The sequence below is a fragment of the Anolis sagrei genome, chromosome 7 (genome assembly GCF_037176765.1).
Source record: "Anolis sagrei isolate rAnoSag1 chromosome 7, rAnoSag1.mat, whole genome shotgun sequence".
Lineage (NCBI taxonomy): Eukaryota > Metazoa > Chordata > Lepidosauria > Squamata > Dactyloidae > Anolis > Anolis sagrei.
Genome location: NC_090027.1, coordinates 40,337,692 through 40,355,723, shown reverse-complemented (window position 1 = coordinate 40,355,723; position 18,032 = coordinate 40,337,692). Strand labels below are relative to the sequence as shown.

Sequence of the window (18,032 nt, the reverse complement as noted above, 5' to 3'; positions counted from 1 at the left end):
TGAAATCTTGTTGCTCCTCCCAGTCATGGGGTTCCCTCCTTGTGGCCCAAGGGTTCGGAGGCACATGTTTCACAGCTGGGAAAGACAGGGCACAGAGCCAGAGAGAGATCAGACAAGTCCACTCCAGCAGTCACACTTCTCCCCTCCATTGCAACTGGCAGCAGCTGCCCTGGTCGTGCCCAAAGGTCTCACAGCAAAGAGGAAGCGCAGGGACAGGACCAAAACAAGTGCGCTTCACATTGATCCGTAAGACATTTGGGCCTGAGAGCCTGGAGTCAGGAGCCACTGGAAAAGCAAGCATGTTGTGCCTGGGATGCAAACTGCATCCCAGCCACGGAGGAGTACAACTGCCTCTGTTTGGAACAGTAGCTCTCAATCCATCTCATGCCAATAATAGGTAAAGGTTTTTCCCCAACATTCGGTCCAGTCGTGTCCGACTCTGGAGGTTGGTGCTCATCTCCATTTCTAAGCCAAAGAGCCCGCGTTGTCCATAGACACCTCCAGGGTCATGTGGCAACATGACTACATGGAGTTCTATTACCTTCCCGCAGAAGTGGTACCTATTGATCTACTCACATTTGCATGTTTTTGAACTGCTTAGTTGGCAGAAGCTGTGGCTAACAGCAGGAGCTCACCCCACTCCCCAGATTTGAACCGCCAACCTTTTGGTCAGAAAATTCAGCAGCTCAGCAGTTTAACCCACTATGCCCTCATCCCACTACTGGCCACTTATTAATGTGCGCAAACTGACACTGTATTTGTACCTATAACTATTTGTCTCTTTCCTGGCAACCCTGTAGAGATTTGAAGAGATGAATTGAGGACTGGTACCAAGTTTGGGGAGGACATTGCAATTAACCCTCAACTTTTCCCAGATCCAATAAGCATACACCTTTGGAAAGCTGCAGTTGAGGCACCTAGCATGCTTCGTACTCCCTTTCCTGGTGTTTGACAATATAAACAAATGATTTGGGTCATGTTACTGAAGGAGGCATAAGCCTAAGAAATATTAAAAATTAAAAGCTTTAACCGAAATGTTAGTATAGAGGTCATGCAAAGTTCAAGGTTTTGGCTTTTTGAAAAATTGCTATATTAGCAAGCTTACATAGGAAATTGGTTTGTGGTTAAGCGCAAAGTCTGCAGGTGCGAGAAGGCACTTTCCATCAAGAGGTTGATGGGAGGGGGATAGGAAGAGTAAAGGTCAAGGTACTTTCCATGACAAAAATATTCTTGTTTACCTGAGGATATAAAAGTTTACAAAAACTGAGGATGGGGCGGCAGTCTCTTGCAAGCGTTGGTGCCTGCGTGCATTCAACTCGACTGTCCGACTTCCTATGGCTATGATGAAAATAAAACCTTGCTTTTGATCTTACTCCTGGGACTGAATCATTTCTTGCGCCTCCCGTGACCTGGACCTTAGTATTGAGACTCCAGTTAGGGTCTCTAACATTACAACTTTCATGCTCGATGCAAACAGATGCACTCTGCTAGAAATATATCAACAAATTCTGTCCAGCAATCTGTGTTCGGCAGAAAGGCCATTCCCTTGAGCCAACCGTGGAGTTGCTATCTTCTCAAGAGATGCCATGAATTTCCCAGATGATAAATTAAATGCTTTCTGTGGCGTAATGTAAAATAAACAGGTGAACAGTAAAGAACAAGTAGTTTACTCTTCGAAGTTCAGAACAACCTATGTACAATGGGATCAGTTGCATCAACTCACATAATGGCCTTTTATGAGATACTAGCCGTCCCCTGACACGGGTTGCTGTGGCCCAGTCTGTGTATATGTGTTTTGTATGTGTATATATGTGTGTGTATATATTTGTGTATATGTGTGTTTGTGCATATATATATATATATATATAGAGAGAGAGAGAGAGAGAGAGAGAGGGAGAGAGAGATGGTTTTGCACATGCGTTGCATTGTAAATTTTGTTTTTTGGCTTTTTAAGTCTCTTCTGCTGTGTTTTTCAGTGTTTTTATGAGTGATGGTCACTCATTGGCCTGATAGGTGGGTTGTGTCCAAATTTGGTGTCAATTTGTCCAGTGGTCTTTGAGTTATGTCAATCCCATAAATAAACATTACATTTTTATTTATATAGACTAGCCGTCCCCAGCCATGAGTTGCTGTGGCCCAGTCTGTTTATTTGTGTTTTGTGTGTGTATATATTTGTGCATATGTGTATTTATGTGTGTTTGCATATACAGTAGATATGTAGTTTTGCACATGTGTTGTAATGTATTTTTAAATGGCTTTTTAAGTATCTTCTCCTGTGTTTTTCAGTGTTTTTACGAAGGATGGTTGGTTGTTGGCTTGCTATGTGTTTTGTGTACAAATTTGGTGTCAATTCGTCCAGTGGTTTTTGAGTTATGTTAATCCCACAAACGAACATTACATTTTTATTTATATAGATTTAAAATGGTATTTATTTTGTCCATGTGGATAAATTTCTTCAACAGCCCAAGAAGCACGAGTACACTCCAAACTGTCTTTCTTCAAATTGTCTCTCCCTGCACTTGCATAGCTCGAGCCTGAACAAAAATGTAAAAGTATCCAAAAGTCCCAGGCTCGGCCATCTACCTGGGCATAGCCTGACCAATCGGCTACATGCATCTTATTTTACAGTTGACACACACTCACTGATTCTTTGCATGCTCTAACACTGGCTTTAGACTGATTCAGAACATTTATTTATTTGCACTATTTCTATCCCGCCCATATCAGCCCGAAGGCGACTCAGGGCGGCATACAAAGTCGGCACAATTCGATGCCATATATAAAATACGTATATTGATAAAAAGCAAAAAAAGAAACATTATAGTACATTTAGAAACATAAAAACAATGAATAAAAATTTAAAAACTATGTCCTCTCATTCTAAACTTCATCCGTTCCATCGTCTTGGCAGTTCCTGGGTCATTTTCCAATTCAAGTTTGTCTGTTTATCCCGAGGTTCCGAATGCTTGCTCGAAGAGCCAAGTTTTCACTCTTTTTCCAAAGGTCAGGAAGGAGGTTGCTGATCTAATATCCCTAGGCAGTGAGTTCCACAGCCAAGGGGCCGCCACAGAGAAGGTCCTGTCTCTCGTCGTCGCCAAACGTGCTTGCGAAGTAGGTGGGATCGAGAGCAGGGCCTCCTCCGACGAGGAAGTTTTCACTCTTTTTCGAAAGGTCAGGAGGGAGGGTACTGATCTAATATCCCTAGGCAGGGAGTTCCACAGGTGAGGGGCCTCCACAGAGAAGGCCTTGTCTCTCGTCGTCGCCAAACGTGCTTGCGAAGCAGGTGGGATCGAGAGCAGGGCCTCCTCCGACGAGGAAGTTTTCACTCTTTTTCGAAAGGTCAGGAGGGAGGGTATTGATCTAATATCCCTAGGCAGGGAGTTCCACAGCCGAGGGGCCTCCACAGAGAAGGCCCTGTCTCTCGTCATCGCCAAACATGCTTGCGAAGTAGGTGGGATCGAGAGCAGGGCCTCCTCCTCCGAGGAACTTTTCACTCTTTTTCGAAAGGTCAAGAGGGAGGGTATTGATCTAATATCCCTAGGCAGGGAGTTCCACAGCCGAGGGGCCTCCACAGAGAAGGCCTTGTCTCTCATCGTCGCCAAACGTGCTTGCGAAGTAGGTGGGATCGAGAGCAGGGCCTCCTCCGACGAGGAAGTTTTCACTCTTTTTCGAAAGGTCAGGAGGGAGGGTATTGATCTAATATCCCTAGGCAGGGAGTTCCACAGCCGAGGGGCCTCCACAGAGAAGGCCTTGTCTCTCATCGTCGCCAAACGTGCTTGCGAAGTAGGTGGGATCGAGAGCAGGGCCTCCTCCGACGAGGAAGTTTTCACTCTTTTTCGAAAGGTCAGGAGGGAGGGTATTGATCTAATATCCCTAGGCAGGGAGTTCCACAGGTGAGGGGCCTCCACAGAGAAGGCCCTGTCTCTCGTCCCCGCCAAACGTGCTTGCGAAGCAGTTGGGATTGAGAGCAGGGCCTCCTCCAACGAGGAAGTTTTCACTCTTTTTCGAAAGGTCAAGAGGGAGGGTATTGATCTAATATCCCTAGGCAGGGAGTTCCACAGCCGAGGGGGCTCCACAGAGAAGGCCCTGTCTCTCGTCGTCGCCAAACGTGCTTGCGAAGTAGGTGGGATCGAGAGCAGGGCCTCAAGTTCCTGGTGGGTTCGTAGGAAGAGATGCATTCGGATAGATAAGCTGGGCCGGAACCGGAACAGGAGACATTACGGTTGCAGGTGGCAGTCTTTCCTGTACGCGGCTTCTGAAGAACCAAAACTATTACCAGCAACCAGAAGCCACTCGCAATCTACCGCCATGCGCTCGGAAAAAGCCAGAGAGAGGAAAACCCAAGTCATTGCCACCCTCGCTGTGACTACAACGGGGCGGTTAAGGAAGCACGTTAAGGCGTGACTAATCTGTTGTAAATGTTCTTCGGTCTATGACCTAGATTTACAAAAAGAAGACACCCGCAACCGGCACCGTCTTTGGAAGCGTTGCAAATCAGCCTTGATGCTGACGAAAGCTGAATCCTCCCCTTGAATGGCTGTGTCTCCCCTGCAGACATTCTCTCCCTTGAAACACAAGCACAAATCCTTTTGCTTCTCCGGTGATGCTGGAGACAGATAACAACACCCTTTTCCATTGTGGCAGGAGTTGCTGCAGTTAACACAGCTCTGGGTTCGGTTATCCGATTCAGGACTCTTGCCCACCATTTATACCAATCCAGCTATGACACAGACACAAGTTGGGGATCTCTGGCACTTAGAGGCTCTTATGCCCCAATCCAGGACCTTATTCTGGATCATATCAGCGCTTTTCAATGTTTGTGGCTTCCTCTATTCCACCCCACACACAAGAATAACAGTTTCACACTGCAACAAGACGCACAAAAACCAGCAACCCTATCTCTGCCTTTCGATCCCTCCCTTGGGTTCACGCGGCTAAGTTTCACAAGGCCGTTTCTGCCCTTTGTCCGGACACAAAGCCGGCACACAAATCCACCTTTAGTGGACAGACAGAGGATACCTTCCGTCCTTGAGACGCTAGGATTGAAATCTAATTACACACGGCAGCACTGTCCCAGGTTTAATTAAAAAGCATTTCATTCCAGTTTGATTTTAGGCGTTGGCATGCTGGCTGATATCCGAAGAGAGGATGGCCGAAGACATCAATGCCTTGGTCCTTTCATTGCTGGCTGCTACTTCCAGATAGTGCGATACCAGCTAAACAGTGTAATTTCTCCAGCTGTGTTGGGCATAGACCACACCTGGAATATTGTGTCCAATTCTGGGCACCACAATTCAAGAGAGATATTGACAATCTGGAATGTGTCCAGAGGAGAGCCACTAAAATGATAAAAGGTCTGGAGAACAAGCCCTATGAGGAGTGGCTTAAGGAACTGGGCATGTTTAGCCTGAAGAAGAGAAGGCTGAGAGGGGATATGATAGCCATGTATAAATATGTGAGAGGAAGCCACAGGGAGGAGGGAGCAAGCTTGTTTTCTGCTTCCCTGGAGACTAGGACGCAAGGGAACAATGGCTTCAAACTACAAGAGAGGAGATTCCATCTGAACACGAGGAAGAACTTCCTGACTGTGAGAGCCGTTCAGCAGTGGAACTCTCTGCCCCGGAGTGTGGTGGAGGCTCCTTCTTTGGAAGCTTTTAAACAGAGGCTGGATGGCCATCTGTCAGGGGTGATTTGAATGCAATATTCCTGCTTCTTGGCATAATGGGGTTGGACTGGATGGCCCATGAGGTCTCTTCCAACTCTTTGATTCTATGATTCTATGATAGAGTGTTAGAGTTCCAACACTCTCTGCTTCATTTGGAAAAATGCTGCACTCGCAGAGCTCAGGCAGTGTTGAATTTCAGTGTCAATGCTGACTTTTGTGATTGTGTTTCAGGATCAGGGTACTTTGGATGTGGGAAGTGATGCCAATACATTTCAAGATGTCTGTGATACTGATACAGAGAAGGACCAGGAGACCCCTGTGCAAAGTGTAGTTTCCCATGAGAATGTCCCTGAAGGGTGTGGGGATGATAGTATACTCCCTGAATTGCTACCAGAGGGTTCCCAGGATTTGGGGCTTGAAAACAACTGGGCACCTGGCCCAGCTGCGAGACTTAATGAGCAAATAGATAGGCGAGAGGAAATTAGTTAAAACAGAGAGTTCCACTGCTGAACGGCTCTCACAGTCAGGAAGTTCTTCCTCATGTTCATGTCAAAGTCTCCTAGAGTTGAGAGAGAACTCAATGAAGCCACCATTCGATCCCCCCGGCAGATGGACATCCAACCTCCTAGATATTATCCATTTCATGGAGTGACAGGACTATGCAATCAAAAGGAAGGCATATCTTTGGGGGCTTCTTCTGTCATAGTGACTGCACAAAGGTGTTGTTGTTGTTGTTGTTGTTTCTGTTGCTGTTGTTATTTATACCCTACTTTTTCTCTCCAAGGAAACTCAAAGCGGCTAACAAGAGTAAAGGAAAGCTTGAATGATTTTAACAATGTCAGGGAAAGAGTAAACCTAAACATGCAAAGGGCTGTTGTTCTAGTCCTCCTTTGCACACAGTTCTTGCCTTTAGTTACAGATGCAAGGCAAAGCTTGACATGACATGGTAAGGCCAACCATACAACTCCCTGACTCCCGCCGCAAGACTTCCACCACATTCAATAGGAAGGAAGCTCCAGTGCCAAGAACAGCCACAATAACAGAGGACACAGCCAACAACTGGGGGAAGCCATCGCTATTGCGTCTTCCAAAAGAGCTTTGCAAGGTCACCTGGCCGGCTGCCCTTGGAAACAAACAACAGGCCAAAACATCACAGCTAAACCCAGGACCCTAACCAAAGACCCAGTTTGGCTGCCATGTCCAAGAGAGCCTGGCTGGTTTCTGCCTGAGGAATCATTTGTTGGGAGGGGTTAGCTGGCCCAGATTTATTCTTGTCTGGAGTTCCCCTGTCTTTTTTTTTTAGTGTTGCTCTTTATTTACTGTCCTGATTTTAGAGGGTTTTTTTTAAATACTAGTAGACAGATTTGGTTCATTCTAATTGTTTCCTCCTTTCTGTTGACACTGTCCACATGCTTGCGGATTTCAGTGGCTTCTCTGTGTAGTCTGACATGGTGGTTGTTAGAGTGGCCCACAATGTTTGTGTTTTCAAATAATATGCTGTGTTATTATTTGAGAACACAGAAATGCTGGACGGGATTTCCTGACCTGAAACAATCAAGGCCAGCTAACGCCTCCTAACAAAGGATTCCCCCAGGCAGGAAGCAGCCAGTCTTAGAAGCTGCAAGGCCATTCAATGCTAATCAAGGTGGTCAATTGCAACATTCACACTTGCCTCAAGCAGCCTGGACATCATTCCACAGATATATAAACCCCACTTGCCCAGTTTCCAACAGACCTCACAACCCCTGAGGATGCCTGCCATAGATGTGGGCAAAATGTCAGGGGAGAATGCTTTTGGAACATGGCCAGACAGCCTAGAAAACTCACAGCAACCCAGTGATTCTGACCATGAAAGCCTTCAATGAGACAATTCCGTGGCTCTCTTTGTGGATCTTTCCTCCCTCCCTTCCCCTCATATACATACATATTCTCAAGGATACTTCTCATCCTGGATATTGTATTTTTTGAAAGATTACAAGGACCAATAGACTGAGGGATAGCTGTTATCCCAGCACCGTGACTATATTGAACTCTATGGTGTCACACTGATGTGGCATTGGGCGGTCGTGCAACAGTGAGAAGAATATGGAAGGATTCGTGTTTATGTAATTCTACATATATAATGTGTATTGGGGATGAAATAATTTTGTTGTACAATGTACAATGACAATAAAGTTATTCTATTCTATTCTATTTTACAGGCCACCTTTCTTCCCAGTGACATCACAGAGAGCCACTTCATCTCACAGAAGCTTTTATGGGACAAACAGACAAACAAACGTGCATACTTAGAATATATATGTGTGTGTGTGTAATGTTCGTTTGTGGGATTAACATAACTCAAAAACCACTGGATGAATTAACACCAAATTTGGACACAAGACACCTATCAGGCCAACGAGTGAGCATCACTCATAAAAACACTGAAAAACACAGCGGAAGAGACCTTAAAAGCCAAAAAACCCATTACAACACATGCGCAAAACCATATATATACAAATATATGTAAATATATACACACACACAAAACACATTTGCTCAGACTGGGCCACAGCAACGCATGGCAGGGGATGGCTTATATATATATATATATGTAATTTTCATTTGTGAGATTAACATAACTCAAAATCCACTAGATGAATTGACATCAAATTTGGACACAATATGCCTATCAGGCCAACAAGTGACCATCACTCATAAAAATACTGAAAAACTTAGTGGAAGGGACTTAAAAAGCCAAAAAAAAAATCCACATTACAACACATACACACACATATACACATATATACACACACAAAACAAATATACACAGACTGGGCCACAGCAACACGTGGCAGAGGACGGGTAGTATAGTCAAAATATGTTTGTACATATGTGTGTGTGTGTGTGCGTATATAAATATATACACACACAAGCATACACACACATATATTCCAAAGCATTCTTGGCTAATGGAGTCCGCATGTGGCTTGCGATCAAAACCTTTTCCAACGCTTGGCCAGGGAAGGAAAAAGGAGGGAGCCGTCGTTGCCAATTAGAACGGCAGCAGCCGCTGCAGGAGGCCAATTGTAATTGCCCACCTTGGAATTGGGCCAAGGCTCCGCGGGCCCTTCGCCCTCACGCTTGTGAAATGTGCCATGCCGTTTTTAATGAGCCCACGGAAGCAGGAACGCTCTTTGCTTTTCCTCTGAAGGGCTATTTCCGTGCCACAGGTTTTCCCGACCCCATGTTCCCTGGGTTTGCAGCTAGGGAAGGCTCACTTGTTATCACCAAGAGAGAAGACGTAACCCACGATATATTGCAACTACACCTTGGTGGGTTAGGAAGCCTCCTAGTCCTGCTCCTTATCTCTCCTTTTGGAAGAGAAGATCAAAACCGTTGGTGAAAGAAACCTTCTAAAATCACCACTGAAACCTTACTAAGCATTCAACCAACAGCAGCAATTTGGATCTCAAATCCTTGAGCACTTGCAACCACCTATGTCTTGGACTGTGAGTTTTTGCTTATATCTATGAAGAGGGATTCTAAAGAAGACAAAATGTGTATCAGGAGCAGGATTACCTGGAGGAGAGGGATTCTGAAGGCACGCTTTGCTGCCCCTCGTATTGCTGGACCAGCGCTCGGACGCTCCAGTATGGATGCTCAATTTCTTCATCCAGGCTGCTGTTCCTGGAGACAAAGATCACACCAATATTAAAGACAAGGAGGACACAATCAAGGCAGGTTCCCCCCTGAGTGTTCATGAGGGTGAGGATTTTTTGGATGAACATGGTGTTTCTGTGGGGGAATGCGAAAGTGTTTTTCAAGATGATGGGAAAAAAATTTTTATCATGTCAGGCAACCAAACAGTTGTATTACATTTTTGACAGGACAAACAAACATACAAAAGACACAGAGTTTGCAAGCTTCGTAGTTGATTAGATGTCTTTTGACCAGTATCTGGCCCCTTGGAGTGCCTCTGGTGTTGCCGCAAGAAGGTCCTCCATTGTGCATGTGGCAGGGCTCAGGTTGCATTGCAGCAGGTGGTCAGTGGTTTGCTCCTCTCCACACTCGCATGTTGTGGATTTCAATTTGTGGCCCCATTTCTTAAGGTTGGCTCTGCATCTCGTGGTGCCAGAGCACAGTCTGTTCAGTGCCTTCCAAGTCACCCAGTTTTCTGTGTGTCCAGGGGGGAGTCTCTCATTGGGTATCACTCACGGATTGAGGTGCTGGGTTTGAGCCTGCCACTTTTGGACTCTCGCTTGCTGAGGTGTTCCAGCCAGTATCTCTGTAGATCTTAGAAAACTATTTCTAGATTTAAGTCGTTGATGTGCTGGCTGACTCTGGAGGTTGGTGCTCATCTCCATTTCTAAGAGCCGGTGTTGTCCATATACACCTCCAAGGTCATGTGGCTGGCATGACTGCATGGAGCGCCATTACCTTCCCGCTACAGCGGTACCTATTGATCTACTCACATTTGCAAGTTTTGAACTGCTAAGTTGGCAGAAGCTAGTGACAGCAGAAGCTCATTGGGTATAAGCCATTGATTGAGGCTCTGGGTTTGAGCCTGCCACTTTTGGACTCTCTGAGGTGTTCCAGCAAGTCTCTCTGTAGATCTTAGAAAATTATTTCTTGATTTAAGTCATTGATGTGCTGGCTGATACCCAAAAAAGGGTTGAGCTGGAGATGTCTCTGCCTTGGTCCTTTCACTATTGGCTGCTACTTCCCGGCGGATGTCAGGTGGTGCAATACCGGCTAAGCAGTGTAATGTCTCCAGGGGTGTAGGGCGCAGACACCCCGTGATGATGTGGCATGTCTCATTAAGAGCCACATCCACTGTTTTAGTGTGGTGAGATGTGTTCCACACTGGGCATGCATACTCAGCAGCAGAGCAGCAGAGCGCAAGGGCAGATGTCTTCACTGTGTCTGGTTGTGATCCCCAGGTTGTTCCAGTCAGCTTTCATATGATATTGTTTCTAGCGCCCACTTTTTGCTTGATGTTCCGGCAGTGCTTCTTGTAGCTCAGAGCATGGTCCAGAGTGACTCCCAGGTATTTGATATGATGGGAATGCTTTGGGCAGATCTGTTGTCGAGGAAACAGACTGTGATTCCGGCTGTTAGGAATTGTGGTAGTTGAAGTCCAAAACACCTGGAGGGAGGGCCCAAGTTGGCCCATACCTGCCTTGAATGTCATTCTTAGTCATGAAATCAGCCACTAGTCAAAACACCTGGAAGTCCAAAATTTGCCCACCCTCAAAAGGAGCCCGTACCTCCGCCTGTGCCGGAAGGCATCGCGTCCCAAACGTAAGACGTCCTGCCGAACGTCGGCCAAGGCAGCCATGGCCCCCTGAGCAACTGCAGCAGTCGAATGGGGACGGTGATTGGACGATGGCACCTCTGGCCCCATGGAACCCCTTCCGATGGCGCTCGACGCAGCCTGGTTGGTGGCTTTGCTGGAGCCGGGCTTAAAATGAGCAGCTAAGGCAAGGATCAACCTCATGATGCATTTCAGGTTCCCGTCGACGATGTCTGCAAAACAAAACAAGGTCCTAAGAAGCATAGTCTGGCTAGTTCTAATCACTGCAGAGACATTCAAAGAAAGACATGTCACAAAGTACACACATGTTGTCATAAATATTAAATGTTAACTAGGTATTTTTAATTACAGATGGACTGAAAGGTTTTAATGGATGCCTGTAGCTTAGTAGCCATCAGACTGTGAGAGGCCTCTGTGGGAGAAGGGCCTCAGTAAGCCTCAATCTGAGTAGGCCTCAGTGTTAGTTCACTTCAGTGTATGAGAATACACTAATACCAATAGTGAAAGGACCAAGGCAGTGACATCTCCAGCTCATCCCCTGTTTGGGTATCAGCCAGCACGCCAATGACTTAAATCAAGAAATAGTTTTATAAGATCTACAGAGACACTCACTAGAACACCTCAGCAAGCAAGAGTCCAAAAGTGGCAGGCTCAAACCCAGAACCTCAATCAATGGCTGATACCAAATGAGAGATTCCTCACTGGGCACACAGAGGACTGGGAGACTTGGAAGGCGCTGAACAGACTGCGCTCTGGAACAAACAAGATGCAGAGCCAATCTTAAGAAATGGGGCCACAAAGTGGAATCCATGACATGTGAGTGTGGAGAAGAGCAAACTACAGACCACCTGCTGCAATGCAACCTGAGCCCTGCCACATGTACAATGGAGGACCTTCTTGCGGCAACACCAGAGGCACTCCAAGTGGCCAGATACTGGTCAAAGGACATCTAATCAACTACCAAGCTTGCAAATTTTGTGTTTTGTCTGTCTGTTTGTTTGTTTTGTTCTGTTAGAAACGTAATACAATTGTCTGGTTGCCCCTGACACGATAAATAAATAAGTGTATGAGAGATGTCAGTCTGAGAAAGGCCTCAGTGTGAGAAAGGCCTCAGTGTTAGTAGGTCTTGGTGTGAGTAGGCCTCAGTATGAGGAAGGCCTGGTGTGAGAAGCTTCAGTGGGAGGAAGCCCCAGGTTGAAGGCCATTGTGTATGAAGCTTCAGTGTGAAACTCCTGTGTAAGTTTGGTGTGAGAAGAGCCTCCGTGAGAGCGAAGCTAATTATCTGCATGAGAAAGAAGCTCAACTTGGAAGCAAAGAAGGAAGTATAAAGAACTTTGTGTTTTGGAAACTTTGTTCTTGTAAACAGTGCACCCATATTATTTTCACAATGCTTCTAATAAGCTACTCTGCTGTACATTTATGAGGAGGGTCTTTTGTTATTTTGTTATTAAGCCCACTCACCCAATACATGTCACTGGCAACCTCACTTGGCATCTCTTCCTCACCCTCCATATTATAGACCGTTTTTCTGCCACTGCGATATAACATTTGGCAGATGGTATGAGATGATAAAAACAAGGACAAACAGCCTGAGAGATAGCTTTTATCCCAGAGCTGTGACTATATTGAACTTTATAGTTTCACACTGATATGGCATTACAGGGTTGTGAAATACCAATTAGAATGTGGAAGGATGGCTGTGTTTGTTTTTGTCATTCTAAATATATAATAATTTGTATAGGGGATTTAATTTTGTTTTATGATGTACAATGGCAATAAAGTTATTATAGTCTATTTTATGCCAAGATGGTGGCCAACGAGGCAGAAAACCATGGACCGTAGTAATGCCAGTTGACTGATGCAATATAGATGGGACTGAAGAGAGTCGATCATGTATTGTCGAAGGCTTTCATGGCCGGAATCACCGGGTTGTTGTAGGTTTTTTGGGCTATATGGCCATGTTCTAGAAGCATTCTCTCCTGACGTTTTGCCTCACAACCTCTGAGAATGCTTCCCATAGATGCAGGCAAAATGTCACGAGAGAATGCTTCTAGAACATGGCCATATAGCCCGAAAAACCTACAACCCAGGGTCAATCATGCCTTCAAGTCCTCTGTTGATGTTTGGAGTCTGTAGGGTTTTCTTAGGCAAGTGATACTCAGAGATTTCCTTCGAAATATAGCCAACATCATCTAGTATTCAGTGGAAGCCTCCTTCCAATGACTAACCTGGGCTGACCCTGCGCATGAGTGTGTCTTCGAGGCTGAATAACATCAGTGGCTGCCACCTGCAGGGCATGATTATAAATGCACGGCGTAATTTCAGGCTTGTGGGGAAAGTGACCCATGGCTAGGAGGACATCCATCCTATTAACAGTCCTCATCAAGGCCCATTGAAGCCTGTAAGTCTATTTATTTATTTACCGGATTTGTATTCCACCCTTCTCACCCCGCAGGGGACTCAGGGCGGATCGCAATGCTCCCTATACATTGCAAACATTCAATGACATAGACACACCACATATATAGACAGACACACAGAGGCTTCCTCGCAGATGCGTTTAGCGGTGACAAGAGACAGGGCCTTCTCAGTGGTGGCTCCTCAGCTATGGAACGCTCTCCCCAGGGATATAAGATCGGCTCGCTCTCTTCTAACATTCTGCAAAATGGTTAAGACCTGGCTATTCGAGCAAGCTTTTACTACTGGAGTATAATTAGGCGGAAACGGAAATATGGAATGACCAACGATGCAATTGGACAACAGAGACGCCGAGGATCTTGTTTTTTAATAGATACTATTGTTTCTTTTATATTACATTTTAAATGTTGAATTGTTTTTATAATTGTTTTAACTGTATTTTGAGATTTGTTATGGCATCGAATCGCTGCCGACTGTGAGCCGCCTTGAGTTGCCTCTGGCTGAGAAAGGCGGTATACAAATGTAGTAAATAAATGAATAAATAAATAATAAGTAGCTGGGCTAATTGACATCATTGAGGTGCTCAAGCTAATGGATAATGGAGAAAGGCAGGGAGTTTCAGAAAAACATCTACTTCTGCTTCATTGACTCTTCTAAAGCCTTTGACTGTGTGAATCATAATAAACTGTGGCAAGTTCTTGGTGGGATGGGCATCCCAAGCCCCCTTCCCTCTCTCCTGAGGAATCTGTAGAAGGACCAAGTAGCCACAGTCAGAACTGACCACGGAACAGGAGACGGGTTCCAGATTGGGAAAGGCGTCCGGCAAGGCTGCAGACTCTCACCCAACCTTTTTAACTTGTATGCAGAACACATCATGCGAGGATGTGCGGGGCTGGATGAATGCAAGGCTGGGGTGGAAATTGCTGGAAGAAACATCAACAACCTTAGATATGCAGATAACACCACTCTGATGGCCGAAAGCGAGGAGGAGCTGAGGAGCCTTCTCATCAAGGTGAAAGAAGAAAGCGCAAAAGCCGGGTTGCAGCTAAACGTCAAAAAAACCAAGATTATGGCAACAAGAATGATTGACAACTGGGAAATAGAGGGAGAAAACGTGGAGGCCGTGACAGACTTTGTATTTCTAGGTGCAAAGATGACTGCAGATGCAGACTGTGGCCAGGAAATCAGAAGACGCTTCCTTCTTGGGAGGAGAGCAATGTCCAGTCTCGATAAAATAGTGAAGAGTAGAGACATCAGACTGACAACAAAGATCCGCCTAGTCAAAGCCATGGTATTCCCTGTAGTCACCTACGGATGTGAGAGATGGACCTTAGGGAAGGCTGAGCCAAGGAAGATTGATGCTTTTGAGCTGTGGTGTTGGAGGAAAGTTCTGAGAGTGCCTTGGACTGCGAGAAGATCCAACCAGTCCATCCTCCAGGAAATAAAGCCCGGCTGCTCACTGGAGGGAAGGATACTAGAGACAAAGTGGAAGTCCTTTGGCCACATCATGAGGAGACAGCAAAGCCTGGAGAAGACAATTATGCTGGGGAAAGTGGAAGGCAAAAGGAAGAGGGGCCGACCAAGGGCAAGGTGGATGGACGGCATCCTTGAAGTGACTGGACTGACCTTGAGGGAGCTGGGGGTGGTGACGGCCGACAGGGAGCTCTGGCGTGGGCTGGTCCGTGAGGTCACGAAGAGTCGGAGATGACTGAACGAATGAACAAAGCTGGACTAATATCAGGACATCAACTGTTCATGGCTGCTACTCGGCAGTGCTTTGCTACTCCACTGCTGAATGTTGAATTGTTTTTATAATTGTTTTAACTGTATTTTGAGTACACATATGCCCAGTATGGAATATATCTACCCACGTTAAAACAGTGGATGTGGCTCTTAATGAGACATGCCACATTATTGAAGGATTCCTACAATAATGACCAGCAAACACAAAGCGTCCTAGATTTATCATATTGTGGAAACAGGACATTGGGGCAAGATAGTCAGATGGCCCCACCAGCAAGGCCATTATACTTCTTCAGTGGTATCCGGGCATCCCCTGGGCAACGTCCTTGCAGACGGCCAATTCTCTCACACCAGAAGCGACTTGCAGTTTCTCAGGTCGCTCCTGACACGACAAAAAAAAGTGGTTTTGCACCACCTAATATCTATCAGGAAGTAGCAGCCTGTAACGAAAGGACCAAGGCATTGACATCTCCAGCCCATCCTCTGTTTGGATATCAGCCAGCATGCCAATGTCTTAAATCGAGAAAGAGCTTCCTAAGATCTACAGAGGTACTTGCAGAACACCTCAGCAAGCGAGAGTCCAAAAGTGGCAGGTGAAAACCTTGAACTTCAATCTATGGTTGAGACCAGATGAGAAATTCCCTCCTGGGCACACAAAAGAGTGGATGACCTGGAAGGTAATGAACAGACTACATCATAAGATGCAGAGCCAACCTTAAGAAATGTGGCTACAAAATGAAAGCCATGATGTGCAAGTGTGGAGAGGAGCAGACCACAAACCACTTGCTAAAGTGTGGCGTGAACCCTACCACATGCACAATAGAGGATCTTTTTGCAGAGACACCGGAGGCACTACAAGTGGCCAGCTTCTGATCAAGGTAAATTGGAGATGCAAGCCCAGATGTCCAGGATGCCATTAAAATCTTACGCCCAGACTCATGTGAAAGAGTTCTTGGATAAAATCTCCCTGAGGAAGAAGGAGCGGCGGGAAGGGTTCGGCTCGGCAAGTGTGTCGTTGTCGGCACAAAGGCATATTATCCTCCCCATCCTTTGGGCAACACATGCTGCTCAGCTGATGCCTCTAGCCTTCAGGGCTGTGCTGATCTTCTCCCGGAGTGGAAAGAGCAAACATGGGCATGTGCTTCCCATTTCCACGCGAAGCCATGACTCTCTCTTGCCACTCAATGCTTCAGACTATTTGTAGTAGTAGTAATAATAATAATAATAATAATAATAATCTTTATTTATACCCCGCCACCATCTCCCCGATGGGGACTCGGGGCGGCTTACATGAGGCCAAGCCCAAACAACAAGTTACAGCAGAATAAAACCGAAAACGCAAACCGAAAACGCAAACCGAAAACGCAAACCGAAAATGCAGACAATAAACAACATTCATGTTGTATGTACATATAATATTGATCATAATATTGTAATCTATATAAATAAAAATGTAATGTTCGTTTGTGGGATTAACAGAACTCAAAAACCACTGGACGAATTGACACCAAATTTGGACACCTAACAACCCAATGTATGTCCTCCACTCAAAAAAGTTGGTTTTGTCATTTGGGAGTTGTAGTTGCTGGGATTTATAGTTCACCTACAATCAAAGAGCATTCTGAACCCCACCAACGATGGAATTGAACCAAACTTGGCACACAGTTCTCCCATGACCAATGGAAAATACTGGAAGGGTTTGGTGGGCAGTGTCCTTTGGTTTTGGAGTTGTAGTTCACCTACATCCACAGATCACTGTGGACTCAAACAATGATGGATCTGGACCAAACTCTACATGAATACTCAGTATGCCCAAATGTGAACACTGGTGGAGTTTGGGGAAAATAGAATCTTGACATTTGGGAGTTGCCGTTGCTGGGATTTATAGTTCACCTACAATCACAGAGCATTCTGAACCCCATCAGTGATAGAACTGGGCCAAACCTCCCACACAGAATCCCCATGTGGGCCACAGCAACGCGTGGCAGGGGATGGCTAGTATCTATAAATAAAAACGTAATGTTTGTTTGTGGGATTAACATAACTCAAAAAACACTGGACAAATTGTCACCAAATTTGGACACAATACACCAATCAGGCCAATGAGTGACCATCACTCATAAAAACACTGAAAAACACAGCAGAATGGACTTAAAAGCCAAAAAATAAAAAAATACATTACAACACATGCGCAAAACCACGTATATACACACACATACACAGATATATACACATACAAAACACATATACACAGACTGGGCCACAGCAAAGCATGGCAAGGGATGGCTAGTACAATATATTAATAATAATATAATATAAGGAGAGGCCTTTGCCTTTGCCTGTGTATTTCATTGTAACAAGGCATTGAATGCTTGCCTGTGGCTGTTTATATGCTGTAATCTGCTCTGAGTCTCCTCAGGGAGAAGGGCAGAATATAAATAAAGTGTTGTTGTTGTTGTTACTACTACTATTATTACTATTCACACACCTTTGGCCGACGTCTGGTGCATACGGATCTTTTTCGACGCCACGAACTGCAGGACTTTCTCCACGTTCTCCTTCATTTCCTGCTGGTTCGTGGGACTGACCTGTATGCCGCTCAGCTTCTCTCCCGCTGTGAAAGAGAGACAGCAATAATGACCAAGAAGAACAGACCTGTGAGACGTTAGATGCAGCTACAAGGAGGAAAGGTGTAGTGGTGAGCCTCCGCATTTGCTTCCCCTTGAATGCTGAGAGGAGTGCAAGCAATGATTTGAAAGACCAGAATAAGCAGGCAGAGCATATGTCCAGGAACCCAGCTGGCAAGGGGAAAAAGGTGCTTTTATTATCCTGCCGGCATCACGGAGACCTTGAGGAGACTGCCGTTATCTCACAGCCATATGTCAAACCCTACCATTTTCTCCATAGCAA

At 45.6% G+C, this 18,032-nt stretch overlaps 1 protein-coding gene across 8 annotated transcripts in view; it reads right to left on the bottom strand.

Moving 5' to 3' along the window:
• The window catches only part of DIXDC1 (DIX domain containing 1), a 96,171-nt gene that overhangs the window by 41,871 nt on the left and 36,268 nt on the right, over positions 1-18,032 (bottom strand). For all 8 annotated transcript variants that reach the window (XM_067470796.1, XM_067470797.1, XM_060787196.2 and 5 more), the window contains exons 3-5: positions 17,611-17,736; positions 10,915-11,173; positions 9,227-9,334 (exon numbers count right to left, since the gene is read on the bottom strand). In XM_067470796.1, the coding sequence (XP_067326897.1) occupies positions 9,227-9,334; positions 10,915-11,173; positions 17,611-17,736 (493 nt within the window). The remainder of the gene's footprint in view (positions 1-9,226; positions 9,335-10,914; positions 11,174-17,610; positions 17,737-18,032) is intronic.